The sequence below is a fragment of the Piliocolobus tephrosceles genome, chromosome 8 (genome assembly GCF_002776525.5).
Source record: "Piliocolobus tephrosceles isolate RC106 chromosome 8, ASM277652v3, whole genome shotgun sequence".
NCBI lineage: Eukaryota > Metazoa > Chordata > Mammalia > Primates > Cercopithecidae > Piliocolobus > Piliocolobus tephrosceles.
Genome location: NC_045441.1, coordinates 26,568,063 through 26,585,713, shown reverse-complemented (window position 1 = coordinate 26,585,713; position 17,651 = coordinate 26,568,063). Strand labels below are relative to the sequence as shown.

Below are 17,651 nucleotides of genomic sequence, written 5' to 3'. Positions count from 1 at the left end.
TTTCTTTCTTTCTTTCTTTCTTTCTTTCTTTCTTTCTTTCTTTCTTTCTTTCTTTCTTTCTTTCTTTCTCTTTTTCTTTCTTTTTTTCTTTCTTTCTCTTTCTTTTTCTCTCTTTCTTTCTTTTACTTTCTTTCTTCCTTCCTTTCTTTCTTTCTTTTTCCTCCCTCCCTCCTTTCCCTCCCTCCCTCCCTCCTTCCTTCCTTCCTTTATTTCTTTTCTTTTTTTTGACAGGATCTCACTCTGTCGCCCAGGCTAGAGTGCAGTAGCACTATCTCAGCTCACTGCAACCTCCACCTCCCAGGTTCAAGTGATTCTCCTGCCTCAGCCTCCCCAGCAGCTGGGACCACAGGCATGGGCCACCACTCCTGGCTACGTTTTCTATTTTTAGTAGAGATGAGGTTTCACCATGCCGCCCAGGCTGATCTTGATCTCCTGGGCTCAAGCAATCCGGCTGCCTGGCCTCCCAAGGTTCTGGTACTACAGGCATGAACCACAGCACCTGGCCCACACCTTGATACCTTACTTCTCATCAATCACAGGCAAATTTCTAAGTAAGGTGCTTAATAGTTAAATAAATGGGTAAACATCAGTTCATCCTTAGATATCTATATAATCTTGAAAAACAATTGAGCAAAAATAAAGGGAAAATATTTTGCAAGTATCTAAATAAATCAAGCCACAACTACCAAGAACAAAACTGAATTATCCACAAAGGAACAAAAACTGAGCTGACAGCAGACTTTTTCTCTGCAACACAACTTTGTGTTCACAAATTTGATAATTCAGATAAATTGACCCATTCCTTGAAATATGCTAAATATTAAATACCAAAACTCACACAATGAGAGCTAGGTAATATGATTATCCCTATATCTATTAGATAAATTGAAACAATCCTTAAGAACATTCTGAAAAATACAGCACCAGGACCAGATTATATCACTAGTGAATTCTACAAAACAGGAATAAATGACACCAATTATCTGGAAACAATTTATTTTTTTTTCAGAAAATAGAAGCAGAGGGAACACTTTCTAACTCATTCCATGAGGCCAGCCTTACCATAATCTTCAAAAAGATATTATAAGAAAGAAAAACTACAGATCAATAGCTCTCATGAACATGGGAGCAAAAATTCTTAACAAAATATTAACCATTCGAATTTAACAATGTATAAAAAAGCGACAAACCATGACCAAGCTGGATTTATTCCAAGTATGCCAGGGTGGTTCAACATTTCAAAATCAATTAACATAATCTCCACTAATAGGTTAAAGAAGAAAAGTCATATGATTATATTAGTAGATGCAGAAAAATCGTATGATAAATTTAATACCAATTCATGATAAAAATTCCTACCAGAGGAGGAATAAAAGGAAACTTCCTCAACTTACTAGAGAACATCTTCAAAAATCCTACAGTTAACACTGTCCTTAATGGAGAGAAACTAGAAGCTTTGCCTCTAAGATCGGGGAAAAAAAAGCAAAGCTGCTCCCTCTCACTACTCCTCTTCAAATTCATACTGGAAATCTTAGCTAAAGAAATAACACAAGAAAAGGAAATAAAAGGTATACTGATTCAGAATGAGGAAACAAAACTATTGTTGTTCTTCACAGAGGGCATGACAGTCTGTGCAGAAAATCCCAAAGAATCAGCATCATCATTGTCAACAACAACAACACCACAAAACTTCGGGCACTGATAAGAGAATATTATAGCAAGAGTTCAGGTTATAATTAATGCACAAAAGTCAATTTATTTCTATATACCAGAAATGAACAATTGGAATTTGAAATTTAAAATGAAACAATCTATACTAGCACTAAAAAAGAAAATATGTGCATAAAAATCTATCAAAATATGTAAAGAATCTAAATGAAAAAAAACTACAAAACTCTGGTGAAAAAAAATCAAAGCTCTAAATAAATGGAAAGATATTCCATACCCATAGATAATAAGACTTAATATTAAGATTTCAGTTTTTCCCAACTTGATCTGTAGATTAAACACAATCCCAATCAAAAACTGAGCAAGTTATTTTGTGGATGTGGAAATTGACAAACTGATTCTCCAGTTTATATGAAAAGGCCAAAGATGTGACACAGTATTGAAGGAGAAGAACAAAGTTAGAGAACTGATACTACCTGACCTAGCCACATCCATTAATGGAACAGAGTAGAGAGCCCAGAAAAAGACCCACACAAATATAGTCAATTGATTCGTGATAAAGTTGCAAAGACAGTACAATGGAGGAAGGACAGTCTTGTCAACAAACGGTGCTGAAGTAATTAGAAATACTCTCTCAAAACAATAAATCTAGACACAGACCTTATACTATTCATAAAAATAACTCAAAATGGATGATAGACCTAAATGGAAAACACAAAACTATAAACTTTCTAGAGAATAACACAGAAGAAAATCTAGGTGACCTTGTGGTTAGCAATGAGTTTTTAGATACAACACTAAAACCACAATCCAAAAAGAAATAACTGATAAGCTGGATTATATTAAAAATAAAAACTTTTTTGTGAAAGACACTTTTAAGAAACCACAGAACCAAAAACTTGGAGAAAATATTTGCAAACCACATACATGGTAAAAGACTTGTATTCAAAATAAACAAAAAACTTTCTACTCAACAATGAGAAAATCAAACAACTCAATTAAGAAATGGGTAAAAAATATAAAGAGACAACACATCATCAAAGATACAGAGATGATTAGTAAGCACATGAAAAGAAACTGTGCATAATATGTCATTAGGGAATTGTAAACAAGGATATCAGTAAGGTAATATTATTTACTTACTAATGTAACTAAACTCCCAAAAACTGACAATACCAAATCCTGACATGGTTGTAGATCAACAGGAACTCTGATTCATTTCTAATAAAAATGGAAAGTGATACAGCTGCTTTGGAAGACATTTTGGCAGTTTCTTACAAACTACACATACTTTTACAGCATGATCCTATACTCATGCTCCTAGATATTTATCCAATTAAATTGAAAGCTTACATCCACACAAAAACCTGCATATGAACACCTACAGCAATTTTCTTCATAATGGCTGAAAACTGGAAGCAACCAAGATGCCCTTCGATAGGTAACTACATCAATAAACTTAGTTGCATACATACAATGGAATATTATTCAGTGATAAAAAGAAATGAACAATCAAGCCACCAAAAGACATGGAGGAACACAAAATACACATGGCTAAATGAAAGAAGTCAATCTGAAAAGGCTATCTACTGGTCGGGTGCGGTGGCTCTCACCTATAATCCCAGCACTTTGGGAGACGAGGCAGGTGGATCACTTGAGGTCAGGAGTTCTAGACTACCCTGACCAACATGGAGAAACCCCTCTGTACTAAAAATACAAAAATTAGCCAGGCATGGTGGCACACCTGTAACCCCAGCTACTTGGGAGACTGAGGCAGGAGAATCTCTTGAACCTGGGAAGCGGAGGTTGCAGTGATCCGAGGTTGCACCACTGCACTCCAGCCTGGGTGATAGAACGAGACTCCATCTCAAAAAATAAAAAATAAATAAAAACATATATATAGATAGATAGATAATGAAAAGGCTATATGTGGTATGATTTCAACTCTAAGACATTCCGTAACATATCAAATAGTAAAAGGATCGGTGGTTGCCAGGGGTTAGGAGAGAGAAAGGGATTAGTAGGTAAACCAGGGGATTTTTTAGGGTGATGATTCTATTCTGTATGATACTGTAATGGGAATACCTAATATGCATTTGTCACAATCCATAGGATGCACAAAATAAAGAGTGAAACTTAATGTAAACTATAGACTTTAGTTAATGACATTGTAACAATATTGGCTCATTAACTGTAAAAGTGTATCACAGTAATACAAGATGTTGATAGGAGAAGCTGGGAGGGAGCAGGTATATAGGAACTCTGTAGTATTTTTCTTAATTTTTCTCAAAGCCTACAACAATTTAATTTGTTGGCTTGATTTTTCTGTAAATCTAAAACTCTTCTATAAAGTCTATTTATTTAAAAATAACATGCATTTGAAAATATTGTCTTTTTTAAATATTAAAAGACATTCAACATGGCAAAAAGACAAAAATAAAACAAAATCTTCCAAAAAAGAGAATCCCATGTCTAAATTGTATTACTCACAAATTCCAGTAAACATTTAAGATATAACTCCAATTTTACACTGTCTGGTCCATAAAATAGGAGTAATTGCTTCTCATCTCACTTTATGAACCTGCATTACTCTGACACCAAAACCAGATAAAAACATTACAAGAAAATAAATCAACATGTATCCCTCCTGAATATAGACACAAAAATTCTCAAAAAAAAAAAAAATTAGCAAATCAAATCCAGCAGTGTGTAAAAAGGACAATACATGACAACCAAGTGGGATTTTTCTGGAGAATGCAAGGCTGTTTCAACATCAAAAATCAAAATAATCCAGCATATTATCAAAATGAAGGAAAAAAACACAATCACATCAATAGATACAAAAAAAAAATTGAGAAAAACACAACATCCATTCCTCATAAAAATTCTCACCTAACTAGGAAGAGGTGTTAATTTTCTTAATCTGATGAAGGACATACACAGCTAACACACTTAATGGTGAAAGACCAAATGCTTTTGCTGTAAGATCAGGTACAAGGCAAGGATGTCTCCTCTCATCACTCCAATTCAGCATCATACAGGACATGTTAGCTAGCTCAATGAGGAAAGAAAAAGAAATAAAAGGCATACAGATGGAAATGAAGAGGAACAAGTGTCTCACTTTGCAAACCCTATTACTGTGTATATCAGTGATTTTCAGCCAGAGAGATTTTGCCCAACAAGGAGCATTTGGCAACCTCCAGAGACATTTTTGGTTGTCACAATTTGAGAGGTGGGGCAAGGGGGAAGGGGGATATGATACTGACTTTTAGTAAGTAGAGGCCAAGCTGCCTCACATTTTACAATGCACATAACACAGCCAATTCTCCACCCTGGACAAAGAATGATCTGGCCCAAAATGGAAGCAGATCTGAGGTTGAGAAATCCTGGTCTACACAAAAATGCCAAGGAAACAACGTCAAAGCTCCTAGAAAGCTCTAGGTAGTTGGACAAGTCAGAGAATAAAAGGCCAATATATAAATATTAATGGTAATTATGTTTCCATATATTAGGTATAAAAAAGAATGAGTAGTGTTAATTTATGACACGTGTTCTTGTTCTGCCATATTCACTCTGCTTTAAGAATATGGGGTGAGATTTAAAGAACTAACTCTTTATGTGCCAGGTGCTTTATTTGTGTTTTATCATTTTAATGTTTTGAATTTTACACGTGAAGAAATAAACTTGGTAAAATATCTTGTTCAAGTCACACTATCAGTTATGGTAGATCCAAGCTTTGAATTGACATTTCAGACACAAAAGCTTTCAATCTTTACTATGTAATAATTCCTGCAATGTTAAAATCTACTCTAACAAATTCACAGGTTAGAAAATAACTTGTAAACTCTTCACCTACAAATATGTTTTATTCACTATTATTAAGATATTAGTAAGTTAATACATTAATTTCTTAAGGTGCTTTTCCTTCAATGTTAAATTTTAAAACAATGTCTTTAAATGTAATTATACTAGGGTTTATTCAAATCTCATCTATAAAATACTTAAACAATTTATACTTGATTCCCTACCTTTCCTTTCATGAAAGAGATTTGGTCGAAGTAATGCCAATGTCTTTTCTAATTTCATGCTTTTTTTTTTTTTTAAATCAGGGAAGAAAGTATCCATGAACTTAGAAACATTAGTTGCATTCTCTTCAATGTCACAAAACTGAGCTACATGCTGTCTTTCCAGATATTCTTGTAAACTGTCAAAATCCAAAATACAATTTAAGATTATTGTAAACTGAAGTTTATAATCATGCCAACAAATTAAAACTGATAATATGTTCATAAATTACTAGAAGTTTAATAAAACAAAATTAAATTCCATATAAAGATAAATTGCATCTCCCTATTATATCCAATAATATGATACTTAATTCAACTTTTTATTGAGCCCACTATAAAAATTACTTACACGATATCATCTATGTTTGACTTTATGAGAGAATAAACAAAGATCAAAATAAAATTTTGTGTTTTTAAGGAAAAATTTTTCTTTTTCCTATGTAGAACTTTCCAGATAGTTTTTAATTTTCTTTTTAATCTTGTCTTTGAACTAAAGTTTATCTAAAAGTGCATTTCATATTTTCAAATGAACATTGTCAGTTACTTTTTAATGTTTATTTCCAATTTTATTGGATTATAATCAGAAAAATATGTGTGGTAAAATTTTGATTAAAAAAATGTGTTGAGGTATTCTTTGTATAAAAGAAAAAATCATAATGTGTAAGGTTGTATATATGTTTCATATATTATAGATAATTTATTTATCTATATATACATATATACACACACACACATATATATATGGTTTTTTTTTTTTTTTTTTTTTTTGAGACGGAATCTCACTCTGTCACCAGACTGTAGTGCAGTGGTGCAATCTCAGCTCACTGCTACCTCTGCCTCCCAAGTTCAAGCGATTCCCCTGCCTCAGCTTCCTGAGTAGCTGGGACTACAGGCACGCACCACCAGCCCAGCTAACATTTTTTTTTTTGTATTTTCGTAGAGATGGAGTTTCACCATGTTGCCCAGGATGGTCTCGATCTCCTGACCTTGTGATCAGCCCGTATCGGCCTCCCAAAGTGCTGGGATTACAGGAGTGAGCCACTGTGCCCGGCCAATTTAGTATATATTATTTATGGGTTATGTATTTTTAATTCCTCTACATCCTTATTTATTCTCGTCTGCTAGCAGGTATTTTTTCCAGTTCTCTTTATTTTTCCAGTAGTTCCCTCCATATGTACTTAGCCGTTATGTTGGTGGGGGCACAATTTTTTCTTTTTTTGGTTGCTATATTGTCATAAATGTTGCCTTCTACATCATGTCTTTATCAAATTTAGCAATTTTAATGATCGATGTTAATACTTTATTTTTCCTGGCTATTTTTTGGCCATCCCTTTATTTTCATCTTTTTTTTCTAAACAGAATATAGATGAGTAAAGTTGTTTAAATTTTTTATTTTGAAAAACATTAAATTAATAGAAAAGTTGCAAGACTAGGACAAAGAACTCCCATTTATACCCTTCATCTAGGTTCACCAACTGTTAACACTGTCCCGTATTTGTTCTCTCCATCTCCTGCTTTCATCCCCCAATGTGTGTTGAGGGTATGGGGGGCTGTGTGGGTGTGTGTATGTCTGTCTTGGCAGATCCATTTGAGAGTAAGCTGCAGATATTTTACCAATTCATCTCTAAATACTTCAGGAAATATTACATTGCTACAAAACTATTACCTCATAAATAGTCTATATTCATTTTTCACCAATTTTCTAATACAATCTTATCTATAGTAATTTTTTATATTAATCCATGATTATATATTGCAAGTAGTTGTCCCGTCTCCTTAGTTTGCTTTTATCTCCAACAGTGACTCCACCTCTTTTGTCTTTCATGATATTGATATGTTGAAGAGTCCAGGCCAGTTGCTTGTAGACTTCCCTTCATTTTGGATGGCTTCAAATTATTGGATGGCCCAGTATTTCCTATTACATTCCGGTTATGAATCTTTGGTAGGAAAACTACCTTTGTGAGCCTATGTCCTTCTTGGTCCATTACTTGCTCCATCACATAGGAGGTGTATGATGTCAGTTTTCCCCATTATTGGTGATATTAATCAGTTGATATCCCCCTGTTGCCTCAACTGAAAAGCTACAATTATCCCCTTATAATTAATAAGTCATCTCTGAGGACATAATATGAAATTGTGTATATATTTTTCACACAATATTTTTAAACTCAATGATGATTCTTGTGCCCATCATTAACATGATGGTTTATAATTTAGTTTATTTTTTTAACCTTTACCTAGTAATCTCTATATGTGATGGGAAAACTAACCTTTTCATAGTTAGCCTAATAGCCATATTCTTGACTTTATTTTTTCATCTTTATCTAGATTATTTATTTTAAATTGAGATTTCTTCTTTTTTCCCCTATTTTACTGGTCTGAGCAAGCTGCTATTCTTTCCATGTTTTTCCCTTGTTAATGTGGAAGTTCTACTATACTTATCCACTGCACTAATGTTTACTGTCTTTTCCCGGTCCCTGTTGTCAGATGCGTATGTCCCAAATATTTCTTGCATTCTGACACATTACCTCCCAATTTTAATACTCCAGTTATGCCCTTTCTGCAAATAAGAACCTGTCAATACAACTGTCAGAATATACCTTCTTGATCTTTGAACCATTTTGCCACATACACCCAGAAACTTCTAGGTTTTGTTGAGATAATTTAGAATCTAGAAGAATTTTCTTCTATTTCTAGAGTCCTTCATCAGCTATTATAAAACCCAGAATTATGGACTGTATGTGTCTGTGTGTGTGTTCAGAGATTCCAAGTTTCGCTGATAAGAACTGTTTTTCTTTTTTTTCTCCCATATTTTTGATTTGGTTAAGTATATCCTCACATATTTTCCACAGGAGTATATAGGTGATATATTGCTAAGCATGTCCTTGAAGATCTTCATTTGCTCTACCAGGTAAATATCTTAGCTTTGTAAGAATGCAGGGGTTGCAGTCTTTTTCTTCCAGTAGCCCTAAAATGAGCCTTATGGCAGTCAGGTATTTTTCCCTTGTAAGTAACTTATTCTCAATTGCTGCCAAGTAAGCAGTTGGTGGAAGAGATCCACCTAAAGTGCAAGAGCAATTTTAAACCAGTAATAAAACCAATTAAAAATCTGGTTGCTTTTTATCAGCACCATGTACCAGCACTCCTAAACATTAATGATAATGCTGCTTTGTACTCTTGGAGTTCACACATATTCATTACTTATCCTTTCGTAAGTAGTGTACTGTACATGGTGATCTACATAGAAGCAATCCCAAAACAACAAAGCTATTGGCAGTATTGCAGTTTATGCAATGTATTGTAAAATGGCAATTTCACCTGTCTGTTTCTATTAAACATAGAGTGGAGATCAATTTTCAGAACATCATGGACAAATCCTCAAAAATTAAGACTTTCAAAAAGCAAAATCTGTACTTCATTTCTGTGACAGATTAATACATAAAGGCATACACGTATTTTATTGATAAAAATATTAAACAAATAATCTCTTTTTTCCCTTGGGACATATATACTCATATATTTATATATTCAGAAGTCCATAAAGACTCTTTTCTTTCCTTTTTTTTTTTTTTTTTTGAGACAAAGTCTCACTCAGTCACCTAGGCTGGAGTGCAGTGGCACGATTTTGGCTCACTGCAATCTCCGCCTCCTGGGCTCAAGCAATTCTCCTGCCTCAGCCTCCAAAGTAGCTGGGACTATAGGCATGGGTCACCAGGCCTGGCCAATTTTTGTATTTTTAGTAGAGACGGGGTTTCACCATGTTGGCCAGGCTGGTCTCGAGCTCCTGAACTCAAATGCTGGGATTACAGGCATGAGCCACAGCATCTGGCCCATAAAAGACTATTTTCACTGTCTGTGTTTTTATTCTAGCATAATTGTTTGCCTCATTCAGTAACTAGTACTTAAAAATAATTTCGTCATCCAGAGGAAGAGGATGTTAGGAAGATGATGTGCTCCGGGTTTCAAACATATGAAGTATACAATTGCTTATTCTGTCTGTCTGGAAACAGTGTGCAGTGTTTCTTCCCAGGATGTTCCTGTATTTGTGTGTGGGGTGGGGGTGGAGTGGCATCAGCTGAGGGTGGACTATTGTAAGCCCTTGCAATTGGCAGACAAATGCGTTTATTCTGGGAAAAAATTTCCCCCATTATTTGTTGAATTACAGTTTGTCCGTCTGTTCTCTGTGTGGAGTTTCTCATTAGCACATTGGTCCCCTCAGTATATTATCCAGATTGCGGACTTCTGCTCTCATAATATCTAATTTTTTGTGTGTACTTTCAGCTATTTCTTGCATCTGACTTTCCATGTCATTAATTTGAGTCTCAAACAATGATCATACCCACTAATTCTCCTCTGGACTTAAAATTCAAATCATAATTTGTATAAGTCAAATTTGAAAGGCTGCTTAAATGTATACCTAGCAACTGAATCTCAAGCCCTGTTTTTATTGCTATTTTATTTAAAGATTTTTCTGTCTCTAAGTAGATCTTTTTCACTAGACTTGTGTTGTGATTTTTGTATAGGCCTTCCTTTCTCTGGCTGCCAATCTCCCTTAGGCAGGTAGTCATTTTTCCTTGTTGGCTCACTGGGGCTCAGGTCTGATTTTTGATATAAGTGTTGGAAACCCTGTCATTGGAAGGCAAGATGACCTCTAGGCTACAAGCTTGCACTGTAGAAGACAGTGGTTTGTTACTCTTCTGCGGGTCCAATCTGGAAAGGTCCCCAGAGAGCTAGCTAGGACAAGGAATTCGATAATTCTACTCAGTTCCATCCTGGCCCTTTAAGAGTTAGAAGTCTCAGTGAAGTCCACAAGTCTGTTATTCTCAAGGTCTGTGGTTGTCTGCAGGTCTTTGTTTTCTGGGGAGCTCAGGAGCTCCTCAAACTCACAGTGGAGAAAACACCACACCACCCTCACCTTCTCCTGCCCTGGGGACCTGAACAGAGCTCCAGAACTCACTGACAGCCAGCTCCTTATCAGTTCAGCTTCCCTTTGACTCTGGAGAGGAAAGAAAGCTTTGCAGATGGGAGTAGAGTCAGGGTATAGAATTCAGACTGCCCTGATCCCAGAAACACCTTTAGGGATTATTTTAGGAATTGTATCTACTATGTTTAATTTAAATGAGAACACCATAAAAGAAAAAAATTAAGTTCCCTATAGCTATTACAGTTATAGGGACAAATAGAGAGGCTACTGAGAAGAGAATAGGTATTTTCTATGGACAGAGGAATACAATATAGTAGAGGTGGTTGGAAATGTCACCTTCACTCTGTCATAAAGACTTAAAACTGAAAGTGACCTCAGCGGTCATCATCTAATTCTTCCCCATCTTCGTATCTCTAGGATTTGGCATATAGTAGGACTTCAATAAATACTAGATGAATGAATCAACACATAACAGAATAAGTGAATGAATGAGAAGACTCTGCCAGTTACTACCTGTGTGACTGAGCAATGTAGCTAATGGAACCACACCTTCCTGATCTGTAGAAAGACTGGAAAGCAAAGATAAATGACACTATCCTTTGATTTCTTAAAACAGGCTGATTAAAGAGACAGACATGTAAATAATGTAACAAAAAGCCATCATGAAGGAAGCTGGAATGTGAATGACAAACGAGGGTGCCTCTGCCCTGTTTCCCTGGCTCTTCCCCATCCTTCTGCAGCCACTGGAGCACGCAGACCATCCATGGCATGGAGAGAGTTTCCCCACATCCATGTGAATTCATAAGCTGTGAAGTGTTTGTCTCCATAGGAATAACCAGCCAACAAAGCCCTGGGGCTCTGCTGCTGTGTACCCAGAGGGGTCATGTTCATGGGAGTGGTCACCAATCACTCCCAGTTCAATTGCTCTGCTTTTAACTTCTCTCCTGTCTCACCCTCTCCATCCCCACCACCCAGAGAGGACATTGAGCAGGCTGGGAGACAGGGGAGAGGGGGCAATAAAGAGTGAAAGTGAACAACTGAATAAAATACTCATGAGAGTTTTTGTCCTTATTCCTTTAGATTCTGGACATACTTGAAAGATGTCACATGGAAGTGACAGTGCCTTTCAGGCCCTCCCTCCAAAACAAGAGCTGTGAAAACAAGAACAAGCGCTATAAGGGCCAGGGGAAAGCTTCCCCTGTGTCCTCTCAAGTTTCGCTGAAAAACCAACAGGCATCAACAACAAAAAGTAGATTCGTTGGAGAAAAAGCAGACAAATTTGATTAACATGTACACAGGGAGAACCACAGAGCGAGTACCCACCCCTCAACGAGGTTCAGAAGCTTATAAACCAAGCTTGTCCAGCCTGCAGCCCACTGGCTGCATGAGGCCCAGGAAGGCTTTGAATGTGGCCCAACACAAATTGGTACATTTTTTTTCTTTTTTTTTTTTGAGATGGAGTCTCACTCTGTTGACCAGGCTGGAGTGCGATGGTACGATCTCGGCTCACTGCAACCTCCACCTCCCGGGTTCAAGCGATTCTCCTGCTTCAGCCCCCTGAGTAGCTGGGACTACAGGCATGCACCACCTCGCCTGGCTAATTTTTGTACTTTTAGTAGAGATGGGGTTTCACCATGTTGGTCAGACTGGTCTCGATCTCCTGACCTTGTGATCCGCTCGCCTCAGCCTCTCAAAGTGCTAGGATTACAGGCATGAGCTACCGCACCTGGCTCAAATTGGTAAACTTTTTAAAACATTGTGATTTTTTTTTTTTTTGCAAGTTTTTTTTTTTTTTTTTAAGGTCATCAGCTATCGTTAGTGTTAGTGTATTTTATGTGTGGCCCAAGACAATTCTTCTTCTTCCAGTGTGGCCCAGAGAAGCCAAAAGATTGAACACCCATTATAGACCATCTGGCAAAACAGGCCATGGGAGTGGAGAGAATTCTGCTGAGGGGCAATAAAGGATGACTAGGGAGAATGAATGGACCAACGCATGGAAATTAACTTGTATACTATCTCCGTTGAGATGTGGTTACATTCTTGGTCTTATACGGAGGGGAAGAAAAACAATTGTTGGCCTTGTCAGATGTGTGGATTTTAGGCAGATAAAAGAACTTCAGCTTCATCCTGTGCTTTGAGAGAGACAGCTGGCCGGGAGTGCTGGGGCAAGTCAGAGAGATTGTGAGGCTTTTTCAGTTCAGCAGGTCAAAGCGCCATATTTTGGGTATCAGTTTCTGAGCCCCAGCACACCAAACAAGCATGCTCCACACTGTCCCATGCTGTCTGCTGTGGCCAGCTTGGGATAAACATGGGCCAAATGCACATGGGGACTCTAAGTTTAGAAAGGAAATACTGCAGACTGTGCCAGAGCAAGATGTACACATTTCATTTTACTCTGACCTTGGCCCCTACAGTGCTTGCTCTTGTTCTGGAGGGAGAGCTGCTGGCACTTCCTTCTGACATGCCAATTAACATGCCAAAATTGTTCATGGTGTCATGTGAGTATTGAACAAGTGGAGCTTCTCAAAGTTGGATGTAAAGGAGGTTTGCTACCTAAACAATAGCCCCATGGAATGATGACTTTATTCATTACATTAATGAGTGCTTCATAGAGCGCTTTTTGTTTTTCGAATGGCTCAAAAATTCTAGGATAAAATCTGGTATCTTTTTAAACTTGACACACCCTACCCAACAAACCTTCCCTCAGCCCACTCATTATTATTTTCCCTTAAAACCCTGAAAGTAACTGCTACCGTTTACAAAGCTCCTTGACAACAGGATTTACCTTATGAGTTCTTTTATCCTGCATACAACTTGGAACTAATGATATTAGGATCTCCCACTTCCTAAAAATATGGCATCACTAGGAGCCAACAGAGGTAGGCACCTAAGAAAAGCCACTACAATTCATTAATAAAACAGGAAGGAATAACAAGGAATATTCTGGAGATTCTCCACCAGAAAATGCAGTGGAGATGGACTGCCAAGCACGGGAAGACACATCCCAGGAAGCCTCAAGGCTCAGATACTCTAAGTATGTTCTTGCTCACCTGACTTTCTTTCCGGTGCAGCCTGACAACTGCTGTGTTACACTCTCCATTTTCTGAGTCTTCAGAGGAATAACAGACACAAACAGCAGCACATAAAACCAACGCTCTACAAATTACTTACATCCATTTTCTAATATTTTAAAATCCATCAGCAAAAATTATACAACCATTTTGTTCTCAGTAATTTGTAACCACAAACCATCTAAAGTAAAAGTTCATGTTTCAAGTTTTTAGGGCACCAGGAAACTGGAAGGGGAAGGTGGGGAGATGGGAGAGGAGACTGAGTTGGGAAGGATTATACATGGTTCCAATACACCCTTCAAGCCCCAGCCCTTGTGGCCAGACTGGTGTGCCCAGCTTTAGGATGACGAACAGGAAAAAGGCCTCCCTTTCTAGTGGTCTTGACATAAACTTTCAGGGCAGTCACAGTGAGGAGAGCAAAGATCACCTGAGGGCTACCAAGCTGACTATCCAGAAGCAAAACTCCTTATCTGAGGAATTTAGAAGTAACTAGACTTCCCTATTATTTAAAGCCAGCATCTGATACCAGGTTTAAAAAAAAATTATAAGTAACTAGAATTTCTATACATCTCCGGAATGCATGTATGTTCAAACTCATTGTGCAACCCTTGCTGACATCAAGGCATAAACATGTATATAAGTGCAATTATTTGTCAGACCTGCGTGGCTAATAAGGTCCAAATTACCCTTAAGCTCCAGCTTTAAGGTCTATAAATATCCCTAAAGAAAAATCCACCATGGCGAGCTCAGTCCTCTCTTACTGAGGAGCCCCACTGCACTCTTCTGCAGTCCTCTTTCTATCTAACAAAACTTTCCTTTCAAACCTACACCGTCATCTCTAAATTCTTACTACCCTACAACCCATAAGCCAACTACTTTTTCCGATGCCAGGTATCTGACACATCACCCGGCACACAGCTCTTCTGAATATACAGTATGTCAGGTTGACTGGAAGAAATACTTATGCTTTTAACATAAAAACATTTGCCCTTAGGTATTGAGGTGCCTACATGATGCTTCATTACCCAATAACACATTGCAAGTGACACAATTCCTGGTCTTGAGCTATACCTGTCTCGTTTCTTCTTCATCATTCCAGGTGTAACCTCAGCTTTAACCTCACATTGATCCTCAGATGGTTTGTTAGGTTCCGGATCAGGCTGTGGTTCAGTTTCTTCAGGGGGAGTATTGTGTTTACTTCCTTGAGATACAACTAGAATATAACTTAAGCCACTTGTCATAAAAGAGACAAACTCTTCGAAGTCAGGCTACAAAATAAAATGATAAACTGTTTCCTTCAGGCTCCTGAAACGGATGGACTAAAATGGTGGTCACTACCCAAGTCAAATGAAATCTTCCCCCTCCAAGGTCCCTGGGCAAGGGAATGTTACTCTTATAAATCTCCTGTTAACAATACATTTTTATGTTTGGGGGGTTTTTTTGTTTGTTTGTTTTTTATTGAAAAATAGTTGTATATATTCATGGAGGACATAGTGATGTTTCAATAAAGAAAATGTATAATAACCAGAGCAGGGTAATTTTGTATCCTTCGAAAAATAAATCTCTTGGACTACCAAATCACTAAGCCAAAGGGAAAAGTCAAGCTGGGAAATAAGATCGCTGCAAAGATTTAAAAAAAAGAAAAAAAGCTACATACCTCCCTCATAATTTGTCCACAAGGAAATTCCTGTGGGCCTCAAGATCTTTACCCTAAAACATCTCTGTTGGATTTCACCCTGGCAATGTAAGTTGATAATTGATAGCTTATCTTCACAGGTGGGGGACAGAGGACAGACAGAGCCGAAAGTCATCCCTCTGCTCACCTGAGACAAATGCGCATCTGATGGCTTCCTCTGCTCAGTTGTTTATGTAAAAATGCAGATTCACTAAGCGAGACTAAGGCATAAGTGACTATTCCTCTATGGCATCTCACATGTAAATCGTGTATTCAGTGAAAGGCTCTTCAAAGACTCAGAAGAATGCAATCGTTTGTCTCTTACCTACCTATAACCTGGAAGCATCCCACCCCACAACTCTGCTTCAAGTTGCCCCACCTCTCCGGAAGAACCAATGTACATATTACACACACTGATTGATGTCTCATGTCTCCCTAAAATGTATACAATCAAGCTGTGCCCCGACCACCTTGGGAACATGTCATCAAGGCCTCCTGAGGCTGTGTCATGGGTGTGTCCTTAACTTTGGCAAAATAAACTTTCTAAATTGATTGCAACCTGTCTCAGACACTTTTGGTTCACATCTTTAACAAATCTTTCCCTATTCCTTCCCAGCTACTAGTCTCCTACATTTTTAAGTGGTAGAAGTTCAAAGCTAGTTGGAATTGATCTTAAAGATAACCTAACAACATTCCCAAATTTTAGGATGTTTCCAAGTTATCTAGGGGGTTTTTAAGACACATATTTCTGGAGCCCAATCCTAGAGTTTTTGATTTAGTATGTCTGAGGTGGGGCCCAGGAATTGGATTTTCTCAGAAGTTTACAGTTAATGTCAATGCAGTTGGTGTAACCCTTTCTTTCTACACATGTGGAAGCTGGGGCCAACAGAGATGGCGTGAGTGGTGCAGTCAGTTCCACAAAGTATTGTCCAGTAGAACGGTCTGTGATGACATGCTCTCTGCCCTTTCCAACGCAGTAGCCACATGTGGATTTGAACACTTAAAATGTGGCTAGTACAACTGAGACTTCACATTTTTAATGTAATTTAACCTTAATGAATTTAAATTCAAATGATCACATGTATCTAGTAGCTACCATATTGGACAGTGCATTTCTAGAAGTGAGGTCTCCTGACTCCCAAGCCAGTACACTTTCTAATACACAGCACTGCCTTTATTATATTATATCCCCAGACAAAAAAAGTTTTGATGGGGCAGGGAGGTGGCAGGAGTGGGGCAGTTGGGGTAGGGACAGCCTGAGAGAAATGCCCTTAGGTAAAGAAAAGATTAAATAATTCTCGTGAAGCTGATGTCAGAGCCTTCAACCCAGAATAAAAATCAATACGAGAGGACTGGATATTCACTTCCAGAGGACTGATGCAGGGGCCTTTGAAAGACATGACATAAAGAGGTCTTCATGTCAACAAAACACAATCAGACCATCCAGTTTTGCTTGGCAACCACTATTTCTACCGAAGATTTTTTTCAGAGCCGCTATCATTGGCATCTCCATGATATGGACACCAACAGGGACACCAGAAGTTATTTTAGTTGTTCAGACTTACCAATTTGCTTTTCTGTAATAAAGATTTAAAGCTTATAGAGGTCACTGTATTTAAACACATAGAGGATTTTTTCTTTTTGACTTTCATACCTGGTCTGCTATTTGACTATAGAAGTTGACAACTTGTTCTTCAGTGAGCACTGTCTTATGCTCTGCTTCTATGATAAATCCTGCTGTGGTAATCTTCAGTTAAAGAGGTCAAATCCAGGTGTCATGGGATCACATGTAAAACAAGTTAAGTTTGTTTTCTGGGCTTAACAAACCACTAGCTTTCAATGCATTTTCTATAAGAACCTCAACAAAATCTATAGGACACTTGGTTTGAAGTGGCTCAAAAATATACAAACTTTAAGATTTGACTGCCCTGCTGGATTTCAGACTTGCACGGGGCCCATAGCCCCTTCATTTTGGCCAATTTCTCCCACTTGGAATGGCTATATTTACCCAATACCTGCACCCCTACCCCTATTGTATCTAGGAAGTAACTAACTTGCTTTTGATTTAACTGGCTCATAGGCAGAAGGGACTTGCCTTGTCTCAGATGAGATGTTGAACTGTGAACTTTTGAGTTAATGCTGAAATGAGTTAAGACTTCGGGGGACTATTGAGAAACCATGATTGGTTTTTGAAATGTGAGGACATGACATTTGGGAGGGGCCAGGAGCAGAATGATATGGTTTGG

General features: G+C 37.7%; 1 protein-coding gene across 1 annotated transcript in view; it reads right to left on the bottom strand.

The window, feature by feature from the left end:
• The window catches only part of NME8 (NME/NM23 family member 8), a 52,370-nt gene that overhangs the window by 18,119 nt on the left and 16,600 nt on the right, over window positions 1-17,651 (bottom strand). Inside the window, exons 9-11 of the mRNA XM_023192767.1 lie at window positions 17,060-17,152; window positions 14,802-14,998; window positions 5,697-5,872 (exon numbers count right to left, since the gene is read on the bottom strand). Coding sequence (XP_023048535.1) covers window positions 5,697-5,872; window positions 14,802-14,998; window positions 17,060-17,152 — 466 coding nt within the window. The remainder of the gene's footprint in view (window positions 1-5,696; window positions 5,873-14,801; window positions 14,999-17,059; window positions 17,153-17,651) is intronic.